This window comes from Oratosquilla oratoria, chromosome 23 (genome assembly GCF_046742065.1).
Source record: "Oratosquilla oratoria isolate Oo_2021 chromosome 23, ASM4674206v1, whole genome shotgun sequence".
Classification (NCBI taxonomy): Eukaryota; Metazoa; Arthropoda; class Malacostraca; order Stomatopoda; family Squillidae; genus Oratosquilla; species Oratosquilla oratoria.
Window position 1 is genome coordinate 39,184,405 of NC_134799.1, and position 12,272 is coordinate 39,196,676.

The 12,272-nt window shown below is 40.1% G+C and overlaps 1 protein-coding gene across 2 annotated transcripts in view; it reads left to right on the forward strand.

Annotated features, from left to right (window-relative positions):
• LOC143038086 (CBY1-interacting BAR domain-containing protein 1-B-like) overlaps nucleotides 1-12,272 on the forward strand; it is a 77,051-nt gene that overhangs the window by 51,440 nt on the left and 13,339 nt on the right. For both annotated transcript variants that reach the window (XM_076207020.1, XM_076207019.1), the window contains one exon: nucleotides 6,737-6,816. In XM_076207020.1, the coding sequence (XP_076063135.1) occupies nucleotides 6,737-6,816 (80 nt within the window). The remainder of the gene's footprint in view (nucleotides 1-6,736; nucleotides 6,817-12,272) is intronic.

Here is a 12,272-nt window from a genome sequence, read left to right on the forward strand (position 1 = left end):
ATGTGGCGAGAAAGGGAGGAGTGGAGGTGGAGGTAGAATGTAGATTGAGAGAAGTGCGTAAATGCCTTGGTGGATTAAAAAGTGTAATGAGAAATAGACATTTGGGAATGGATGCTAAGAGGAGATTGTTGGTGTTGTTGTTGTCGTTCCCTAGACTGTCTGTCCGAGCAGTCCCATCTCCCCAAGGAATGCCACAGCCGAAACTGGGTTTTCCCACAAATCCTCTATAGAGTGTATGTTGTGTTGTTTGCATGCATGATTGTGTATAATGCAGTCTTCCATTATGTGTTGTATGGTATGGGGTGAAGTGTTACATCCTGGGCAGCTGTTCACAATGTGGTCATCCAGCCTCTTCTGGTAGCTTAGAAGTGCTGGGTGGTGGCCGCATCGCAGTCTGGCCAGGTGGACTCTGTCCTTTCGTGGGAGAGAGGATTCAGAAGGGTGGATATCAGGGGGTCTGGCATGCAGCAGTGTGTTGTCTTTCAGTGTGTTAATGGAGCGGTGAGTGATATGATTATGAATATGTTTCTGGAGGCTGGTATTTGGTGGTTGTGGAGGAAGAGAAGAGAGTATCTGTGTGTGATACAGGTCTTTGGGTGTTGTTTTAATGTTTCTTGGCGTGTGTGGGTGTTCTGCTATGTAGTGTAGCGGGTGTGATGTGTTTGAGGTGGCTGCGGCAAGTGTTTGTGTGCCTCTCATGTCGAGGTGGTCCTTGACTTTGAGGACTTTTGTTTCGTGGTGTAAATGGTCTGTAGGTGTTGTATTTGTGCAGCCTGTAATTGTTTTTAGGGCTTTGTTTTGTATGATTTGAAGGGTGTTGTGGTGTGTCTCACTGAAATTAGGAGCCCATGCAGGACTCGCATAATTCATCACTGAGTGTATGCATTGTTTGTATATTGTTGTATTAGTTTCTTTGTTTTGTCCAAATGTTGTTCCAGCGATTGACTTAAGTGTGTTAAGTCTAGGTGTGCATTTGTTTTTTATGTTTGTGATGTGTTGTTTGAAAGACATGGATGTATCGTATGTTACACCAAGAATTTTCGGTGTGTTTGTGTGTGGTATTAGAGTGTTGTTGATGTAGAGATGAGGTATGTATTTGTGTTCTTTTCTCCAGTTGGTGAGAAGTGTTGCTGTAGATTTGGTTGGAGCTATTTTGAGTCTGTTTGTGATGAACCATGTGTTGAGTGTATCAAGGTATGGCTGGATTATTTCTGCAGCTTTGTCTGTGTTACGATGTGTGCATGTGATTGTTATGTCGTCTGCGTAGGAAGAGATTTGTATTTCTGAGGTGTCTGGTGTGGGTAAGTCATGCATGTATAGATTAACCTCTTCACTCCGGGGCACATTGCACGTCTGGCAGCATTAGCTGCCCGACGTGCGATGTTGCGTCATAATCGCATTATAAAAAATAAAATCAGTGCTAAATTGTTTGTTCTCTTTCACCTGTGTATTTTGATAACCATAGAAAATTGATGAAGCCAGTTTAGAGAGAATGGAGATTACGTAGGTACGACTACAGTAAATATAATCAAGATGCTGACGTCGGCATCATCGAGTACCCACTTGCTCCTCATGCCGCCTACGTAGGCGGCACCGTATGGAAGTGGTTAAAGAGCGTGGGGGATAGAACAGAGCCCTGTGGTACTCCATTCTTAATGTTTCTGATGTGCGATGATTGGCCATTATATGACACGTAAGCATTCCTACCTGCCAGATAATTGGCCAGCCATCTTTTGGTGTTATTGTGCATGTCTGTGTTATATATTTTATTTGTTAGGTTGTGGCGGGGGATAGCATCAAAAGCTTTACTAATGTCTAATGTTATAAGAAGTGTTCTGTGGTGGGGGCTATCTGAATTGATGCCATCTAAAATTCTTTGTGTGAGGTTTATCAGAAGAGTGTTTGTGGAGTGTAGTGGCCTAAAACCGTGTTGTGAGTCAGCAAGGGGAATATGTGGTGTGACAAGTTTAAGTATTAGGCATTCAATGACTTTAGAGGGGGTGCAAAAAAGTGTGATTGGGCGGTGCAATGTTGGGATTGTTGGGTGTTTGTACGGTTTTGGAATGGTGATTATTTTATCATGCTTCCAGATGTTGGGTATAGTGTTGTGTGAATAGCTGTAGTTTGCAATGTTTGTGAGTGCGTATATACCTTGTGGTCCTATGTGTTTTAGGTGGATGTTACTTATGTTATCAGGGCCATAGGCAGATGAGTGCTTGAGATTATGTATTATGTGTTTTGTCTGACTGTCTATGAAGGGTGTATAGTCTGAGTCTGTGGGAAAGTCTTTCTTACGTGGAATAGTGCGTCGGTCGTCAGGGTGAGAAGTGAGATGGCTTGTCTGTGCAAAATGATTTATGATTGTGTTTGCTTGTTGTCTGTTTGAGGGTAGATTGTCTGTTGTTGTGATTATTGCTGCGTGAGAGCGTGTTGTGTTACTGTTGGATAGTGTAATGCTGTTGAGTGTTTTGTACAATTTGCTGGTGTTTGTTTTGTGATCAAGTGTATTGATAAAGTTTTGCCAATTTTGTGTTTTTTGTTCATGTATTTTATTGGCAATCACAGTGCTTAGTTTTTGTATTTGGTCTGCTATGTTTTGAGGGATAGGTGTGGGGGTATTGTGTTTAAGTGTGTCTCGTTGTGTGATGAGGCCTTGGATTTCTGGTGTGAAGTTGGGGTTGTGTGATTTTATGTTGCCTCTAGGGATGTATCTCTTGTCTGTGTTTTGTATGATTGTATTGAAAGTGTGCACAGCATTGTTTATGTTTGTGATTGGTGTACTGTTAAGTGTTTCAAAATGTTGTTCTGTCTCTTCAGTAAAATCTTCCCAGTTAGCTCTCTTGTAATTGGTGTATGTGTGTCTGTGGCTAACTGGGGTGCATCTTGTTTTGGTGGTGATGTTGATTGGAAGGTGGTCAGAACCAAGGGTTCCGACCACTCTCCATGATGTTGTTGGGGTTAGGCAGGGGGAGCAGAAGGTGATATCAGGAGAGGAGGGAGTGTATAGGGCTTGGTGTGGGATATGTGTATGATTATGTGTGTTGTTCATGATAGTCAATGAGTCAAACTGAGTCTGTATATCAAGCCCTCTGTCTGTGTCAGGGTTGTCGACATACCAGGCAGACGACTTGGCGTTGAAGTCACCACCCATGATCAGGTTGGGGATTGAGGCTAGTTGGCTAAATTGAGGCCTGAAGGTGTTTGGAACTGTGGGGGATGATTGGGGGGGAATGTACATGTTAACTATTGTCAGTGTTGATTTGTTGCCTGTGCGGATTCGAATGGATTGGATTTCTGTAGTGTTATCTGTGGTAGGGAGGAGAATATTGGTTGTGGCACTTGTGTCCACAAAACAGATGGAGTGGTGGATCAGGGTGATGAGTCCACCGCCATTGCCGTTGGTCCGGTCTTGTCTGATGGTGATGTAATTATGAAATGATGGTATTTTGTGTGAGTGTCTTAGTTTTGTTTCTTGTATAATTGCAATGTGTATGTTGTGTTGTTTAAGAAAGTGTTCGAGTTCATGTTTTTTCATGTTAATACCGTCTACATTGTGGGACCACCCCCAACCCCAAGAGCTGGGGGCCAAACAGTGGCAACGCAGGTGGCACCAATACCCAAGAGGAGATTGTATGAATGAGTGATTGTACCGACAGCACTGTACAGGGCAGAAACATGGAACATAAGAGAGGAAGAGAGGAGTTTGAATGTGTTTGAGATGAGGTGCCTGAGTAGTATGATAGGGGTTACTAGGCAGGATAGAGTGAGAAATGAAGAGGTGAGGGGGAGAACAGGGGCGGAAAGGGAGTTGAGAGATAAGGTTGATGAAAGTATTGGAATGGTTTGGACACATGGAAAGAATGAGTGAAGAAAGATTAGTAAAAGAGATGTGGAAGGCAGAGGTGAAAGGAGTGAACATGAAGGATTGACCTAGGATGAGATGGATGGATGGGCTAAAAGGGGCATTGGGAAAGAGGGGAATGTCTGTTGAGGAAGGACAGGAGAGGACAGAAGGTAGGGGGGAATGGAGAATGATTGTGTATGGATGATGCTGTGATGGATGAGGTGGACTGGTTTGGGGATGGGGGATGAGGGAGTATGTGTGATAAATAAATTGACGCAGCCCAAAGGGATTTCTCCCCGTCTTTTCCTTTTCTGCATGAGGGGATGGAGGGGGGGCGGTTGCTGATTTAATGAAGTGGCTTTGCTGTAGATGTGCTGTGTCTTGCAACACTACTTCTGACCCAGGGCAATTGGCAAGATGCAGGGATGACACATCATCCAAGAGATGTCAAGATAAGAGGGAGGGAAGAGGGTGAAGGGGAGTGGAGTATGATAGGGATGGAATGGGTGGGAAGGGTTTTTATGCCTTTGTTTTTTGGCTACCTCCCTTGTAAGAGGGAAAAAGACTTTAGTATATGTATGTATTGTCACATCCACCTCTAGCCTAAAATAAGAGGACAATTATAACTTACAGATATTGCATCATCCCTTAAAGGTGGGTGACAAAATAGAAATAACTCTTTTCAGTATCATCTATATCATATATCATCACTATTGAGGTTAGGGAAAGCTAAAGGTAATTATTTTCATATATTGAACTAAAGGTGATATTGATTATATCGTCATTACATGCTATCATAATACTCATACATATTCTTATACATGGGAGGTAGAACATAAGATAAAGATTAATTACCATTACTTGCATCCAGTAGATCTGTACTGAGATTCTGATCTCCACAATATCATTATTCATGAATTATATACAACACAACTAATACAAATTCAATCATTATATTAAATACATAATCCCAATGGAATAGTTCACTACCATGTGGTTGCCATGACATGACATGTGTATACATGAATATTAAACATGATCATTGAATATCTAATCAATCTCTAAATATAATCAAGATAATAATGAACTTTCAATACCACACAAATTACAAGTCTACATACCTTAGATAATCTTGCTCTTTCCTTCTTTATATCAACCCCCCATTTATCTTAGTGGTAAACGAATGTAGGACAAAACGTCCCCGGACAAAAGGTCCCCGGACAAAAGGTCCCGAAATCTGCACCCCTAGGACAAAATGTCCCCGATATTTAGGACAAAAGGTCCCAATTTTTTTCAACAAATATTGATTTTTATCAACTGTTTATACATTTTGGGACATAGTTAATTGTGGTTTTATAACAACCCTTAAATTCAGGAGAATCTCTATATATAAACACAAAGTACAATAATATTTGATATTTTATTAAATATCTTATACGCCGAGATCTTTTTCAATACTCACTTTTGTTCGAATTTCCAAAATAACTTGTAATCGTACTTACTGTTATTTTTACTTATGTGCATTACCTTGCATTTACTTGTTAAATTTCATTAGCCACTTTTCAGACCATTGCTGTAATTTATTTAAATCTTCATTCCGCAAATTATGAGTACAATTACAGCACACAATTATGCTTTATTGAACTTATATTGTATGCCTATAAAAAAAAATAAAAAATCACGTTAAAAACCAAAAATTCACCACTCACTTTTGTTAACGAATTTCCAAAATAACTTGTAATCGTACTTACTGTTATTTTTACCTATGTGCATTACCTTGCATTTACTTGTTAAATTTCATTAGCCACTTTTCAGACCATTTTTTTTAAATGTTCATTCCGCAAATTATGAGTACAATTACAGCACACAATAATATTATGCTTTATTGAACTTATATTGTATGCCTATAGTTAAAAACCAAATATTCACCAAAAAACATATAAAGGAATAAAGTAAAACACATCTGACAAATATTTAGAAAAAAAAAAATTGGGGACATTTTGACCACCCACCTAGGCCGTTGGGGACATTTTGTCCCAGGGGTGCAGATTTCAGGACATTTTGTCCGGGGACATTTTGTCCGGGGACCTTTTGTCCGAGCACCGTGGTAAACATGCTAATTCATGTATGTATAAACTGAATCCCCCAATAACACAATACATGTTGTTCTTTTGATTGTAAGAAGGAAAGAGAAGGCATGAATCCACTTTTGGCTCCACATTCAAAATAAACAGTTCCAACAATGGACATGTCAACATATATATGTCGTAAACATAAATCATACATTGTTCATACATCACAAGAAATTAAAGCAAATACTTCTTTGAATTCTCACACACTAACTAGAATGTAACAATCTTAAATGTATAACATATACACAGATAAGTTCATCTTCAAAATACTTTGATTTCGTCTGGCAAAACTGCGATTGTGTGAAAAAGAAAACGGAAGACACAGCAGAAAACACAATACATACAGGGGTGACTATGGTACAGTAACAGTATGTACTTACCAAATCCAGAAAAAAGTTCATCACTTATTTTTGGGAAATACCTTGACACAGCCCGAAGGGATTTATTCCCATCTTCTCTTTTTCTGCATGAAGGGATGGAGAGGGTTGCCAATTAAATGAAGCTCCCTTACTGTGGATGTGCTGTGTCTTGTCATATTGCTTCTGATCCAGGGCAGTGGGTGAGATGCAGGGATGAGCAGTCATCCAGGAGGAACCAAGAAGAGAGGGAGGGAGGGATGGTGAATGGGAGTGGAGTATGTGGGGATGAAATGGGTAGGAGTGGATTTATACCTTTTGACTCTGGCTGCCTCCCTTGTAAGGGGGAAAAAGCCCTTGGTATATGTATGTGTATATATCAATATTATTTTATCTTTTTTCAGAATATAACAAAATCATTAGAAAAGCTGGACATTGAAAATTATGAAGAAATAGATGAGCATGACTCTTCCAGTGATGAATAGTATGTATGAGAATAGTATTTTGTTTTAGAAATGTACCTCATATAAAGGCAGTTATAAGCAGAATATTTGGACTTTTAAATTACTTCCTTTCTTTTAGAATATACTTATTTCATAGAATTTGAGTGATAATGTTTTTGATTTTGAGGCCAATCCTCTATAAACACTTTCAAAGTATACTTGTTCTACAGTTTTTTGGTTTCATGACTTGTGAATTCTATGTAAAAATTTTAAGTTTCTTTGGCCAGTTATTCAAGTTCTCTGTTTGGCTGTTTCCTTTCTTCACACTCACTTTTTCCTGTTCAAATCAACAAAGCTCCTTGATTTTTCATTAAGGTACAGGACTATCACCAGTGGGCTCTGTTTGAATGTATACAATAACAAAATACATTCCTCTTTTCTCTAGACATCTAACTTGTTTGAATATGCTTATTTGCATACAATATAATTACTGAAACTGTTATTACAACTAATTCAGTCATTACATTATGCATACATAACTTTATGTAGCACCTTGTGTGTCCAACATCAAACTCTTATTAAATTCTTTATCTTACTAAACTGATTTTCACTTGAAATTGTCATTTGACTTCAAATGGTTATTTCATGTAATACATACATACTATATTTGGTATTCGTTAAGAATACTAAGAACCTTTCTTTAGGCTTTATTAGACCAAATTACATCATGAAGTCTGAAAACAAAACAAAAAAGCAGTATAAGAAATTATACCCATTTCAATTTGGTTAACAAGTACAATTAGTTTCATAAAACCCAGATCACCACGTTCTCCCCTCCCTTGATACATCATTGCTCTATATAGCTGAGAGGTTTGTGGCATTTCCACATAGATCAGCACAGTTGTTCAGGACCAGTATGAGTAGGAGTGGAGGTTTCATCCAATATGAGATTAGCTGGAGCACCAGATACCTGGGCTGGAAGCAAATCAACTTTCATATTTCCTCCCTTAACAAATATACTCTGATCACCTATAGCATCGGATGAATTCAACTTAGATGAATCAGCCTTAGGCTCCGGAAGAATCTTCACAGAACCTATCTCTGTAGAAGGACCAATGTTGAGATCCTTTTGCTTCTCATACAAAGATACATTACCAGTTGGAGCCAAGTCATGTACTGATGTTGTTGATTCGTGTCCATCAGCAAATCTTAAATGAGTATATTGAGAGAAGTATAACATCTATTCTAATGTTCCATAAAGGTGATTGAACTGTTTGTTGTTGTATCTATTTTGTTCCATTATGTTATGAGTTAAATGTTGCTAATATTTGTTTCATTGAGGTTTTGTGAATGATTATCGGCTACATTTTTGTGGGAAATTGTCTTTTTTGTAAATGTTGCTGCTGTTCCTATTATCACTCTTGTACATAGATTATGTGGGAAGTTTTGAGGATTATTTTTTTTAATGTTTTTTGTATCTTGGGTTTGTCTGAGCTATTTCATTTCAGAGTTGAGTTGGTAAGGTGAGAATATGTATGTCGAGTTTTGACTAATGTAATGGAGATGGTTATATTATGTTGGCAACAGATGGAGTTAGTATAGTTTTAAGTTTTATATAATTGTGTATTATTACTGGGCATCACGGTCAGAAGGAAGCAGAGATTTTTATGTAGTGGGAAAGAGTTTTGGTAAGTGATTGTTAGTTATTTGTAACCTATCGAAACGCATGACATCTTGCGTCTTTGTAAGTGGAATGATTTTATTGTAATCGGATGGTTTTATGTGTTGCTTTTGTTCAATGTGGAATTTGTCATTGTTTTTTCCTTGGTTTGCCCTATTTTATTATGTGTTGGCTTTGGGTGATGGCTTGTGAGATTTCCTGGGGGTGGGAGGGGTTGTATTGAGAATGCTGAGCTAAGCATTTTGTTGGGTGTGAGTTCGTCTGAGGTTAATGTGATATTGAGTTGTTATATATGGGTTAATTATTTGAGTACATGATGGCAGAGGTGATATTGTAGCTTGTATTTGAGAGGTGTATTGTCTTTGATATTATATAGAATGAGTTTGAAAAATATCTCGTAAGTATATTGTGTCAAAAATACACTGGGAGATGTTTGGTATGTAATTATTGATTTCTATATATCTGAGGTTTGATATGTTTACATGGTGTTTGGTATTATGTATTGAATACTATATCTGTTATAGTATGTGTTTGTATTAGTTTATTTGTATTAGCTGTTGGTTGATATGTACAGTTATTTTTTATGTATTATTTACTTTACTGATAAGACAGATATGTGAGAAAGCTATAGGAAAAGGTAAGGATTATTTTTTGGGCTTTTATGGATCTGGAAAAGGCTTATGACAGGGTAGACTGCAGATATATGGGATAGGGGGAAAGCTTTTAAGAGCAGTCAAGAGTTTTTACGAGAGTAGTAGAGCTTGTGTTAGGATTAGAAATGGAGAGAGTGAATGGTTTGAGGTAAAGGTGGGACTTTGTCAGGGATGTGTTATGTCACCCTGGCTGTTCAATCTTTACATGGATGGGGTGGTGCGAGAGGTAAATGCAAGGGTAGTGGGTCAGGGGTTGGAGATGTTTAAAGAAAATAGAGAAAAGTGGGAGGTGAGCCAGTTGTTGTTTGCGGACGACACTGTGTTTGTAGCAGGATCAGAGGAGGGATTGAGGAAGTTAGTGACAGAGTTTGAGAAGGTGTGTGAAAGAAGGAAGCTGAAGATAAATGTGGGTAAAAGTAAGGTGATGAGATGTACAAGGGGAGAGAGTAACAGCAGACTGGAGGTGAGCATTAAGGGTGAAAGACTGGAGGAAATGGATAGTTTTAGATACTTGGGTGCGAATTTGGCAGGAAAGGGAGGAGTTGAGGTGGAGGTAGAATGTAAATTGAGAGAAGTGAGTAAATGCCTTGGTGGATTGAAAAGTGTAATGAGAAATAGACATCTGGGAATGGATGCTAAGAGGAGGTTATATGAAGGAGTGATTGTGCCAACAGCATTGTATGGGGCAGAAACATGGAACATGAGAGAGGAAGAGAGAAGGAGATTGAATGTGTTTGAGATGAAGTGTCTGAGAAGTATGATAGGGGTTACTAGGCTAGATAGAGTGAGAAATGAGGAGGTGAGGAGGAGAACAAGGGTGGAAAGGGAACTGGGAAATAGGGTTGATGAAAGGGTATTAGGATGGTTTGGACACATGGAAAGAATGAGTGAAGAAAGATTAGTAAAAGAAGTGTGGAAGGAGTGAATATAAGGGGGCGTCCTAGGATGAAATGGATGGATGGGGTGAAAGGGGCATTACAAAAGAGAGGAATGTCTGTGGAGGAAGGATAGGAGAGGACAGAAGATAGGGGTGAATGGAGAGGGGTTGTGTATAGATGATGCTGTGATGCATGAGGGAGAGTGGGTGGGGGATGGGGGGTGAGGAAGTATGTATGAGAAAAAATTTGACGCAGCCCGAAGGGATTTCTCCCCGTCTTCTCCTTTTCTGCATGAGGGGACGGAGAGGGGGGTCGCCGAATTTATGAAGCAGCCTTGCTGTGGATGTGTTGTGTCTTGTGACACTGCTTCTGACCCAGGGCAGTGGACAGGATGCAAGGATGACCCGTCATCCAGGAGGTGCCAAGATGAGAGGGAGGGAGGAGGGTGGAGGGGAGTGGAATATATAGGAAATGGAATGGGTGGGAGTGGTTTCTATGCCTTTTTCTTTTTGGCTACCCCCCATGTAGGGGGAAAAAGCCTTTGGTATATGTATGTATTTACTTTCCATCTTATGAATATTGATTTTGTTGGATGCTATGTTGGATTGAAGAATTGGTAGTGAATTATGTGATCACTTTATGTCTTGGTATGTAGGATATTTAATGCATTAGTTAATAATTGCTTCTCTTATAAATGTGTGTACTTATTGTTTTGAATGTTGATTCATGTGTTTATTTATGCATGTGATGTTTGTTCAGTTTACTTGTTGTAGATTGTATTACTTTTGTATATTTCCATTGATATATATGTATGTACCTATTAGTGTACCTACCTACTGGTGCATATATGTAATTATTCATATAGTAACTATTAGTCTTTGGATATCTTAGGAGTGCAAGTATGTGTAAAATTGGTATTTGAGTATTTTATGTGACGAAAGCTGAAGAGTAGTGCTGTTTGGATAGCCTGGATACCACTGTGGATAGCTGGAGACTGAGGGTAGGCTGAAGGAGTTGATTTGTAGTTGATGCTAGCGTGACTGTAAATATTGCTGCCATTGCAGTTTTTCAGTGCTGGTTGATACTTGATGTTTTTCAGGTGGAGGTAGGAGGTGGGCAGATGGGGTGGTGGAGGGAGGGAAGGTGGTGGATGCAGCTGTGGGTTGCAGCTGAGGGAGCGGTTGCAGTGCTGAGGTGACAGGTGCGGTCTCCAGCCGTGGGCACGGTGGAGGGAGTGGTTGCAGTGCTGAGGTGGTTAAGCGAGGGTTAGCTCAATCAACATGAAGTTCCTGGCCCTCAAGCGGGGGAGGGCAGGCTATCGTCCGGCTCTGTATGAGAACTAGAAAGGTTAAAGGGGATTAGTGGATGTACATAATTTGGTGCTCATGATGACAGGTGGTGTTAGTTGGGGATGGGGTATGTGGAGATACCTTTAGACGAGTCTCATTGGCCTGGGGCCCTATACATCTTGACTGAAGTCGTATGGTACCGGGTCGACCTTCAAGTCAGTGCATTGGGTCCTCACAGCTTATTGGAGTCATCTGGCTCTATTTGAGAAAAAGAGGTCAGTAGTATTACTTACCAAATGGATTGTTTGCTGAGCTTGTGATTTGTGTTGCTTGTCAGATCACCTTGGGGGGACGGTTGGTGGAAGGGGTGGTGTATAGATGTGTCACTAGCTTAGAAGCTGCTGACCTAGCATGCTGGGTCGGGACTTGCCGCTTGTCTCGGGTGAAGGTGAGGGTTTGAGTGGGTGGAGATGAGTGTGTGGCACTGAATGAAAACACTTGTTTGAAGTCTGGAAGTCAATGCATTGGGCTTGCTTGAAGTCTTGTGATTTGATTGAAGTTTGTGTTGAGTTGATTGAAGTTTGCTGGGAATCACTGCTCTGGGCTGACAATTCTAGTCATGTGACTGGTTCTCTTCAGACAGTCTCTTCAGATTGGTAGTAAACTGCCACCAGGTGGTTTAAAATTGAATACCTTTCAATTTCACCACCAATCATGTAACCTGAATTGTGGATTTTTGGGTAGGCATGGTTGGGGTGGCTTGGTTGAGGATGATGGCTTCAGTCAAGTAGTTTTCTTCAGTTGATATGGGAACACTGGTGGGTTAGGCATGGTAGGCGTGGCTAGTTGAGGACTAGCGATTCTCTTAACGGTGTGGGAGCACCGGCGAGTTCAAGGGGTGGTCAGTAGATGGCAAACTTGGTAGGCACGGATGGTCGTGGATAGCAGATCTGGTAGGCAACGACAGTTCTAGTCTGGTCTCTTCTTGGGGGCATG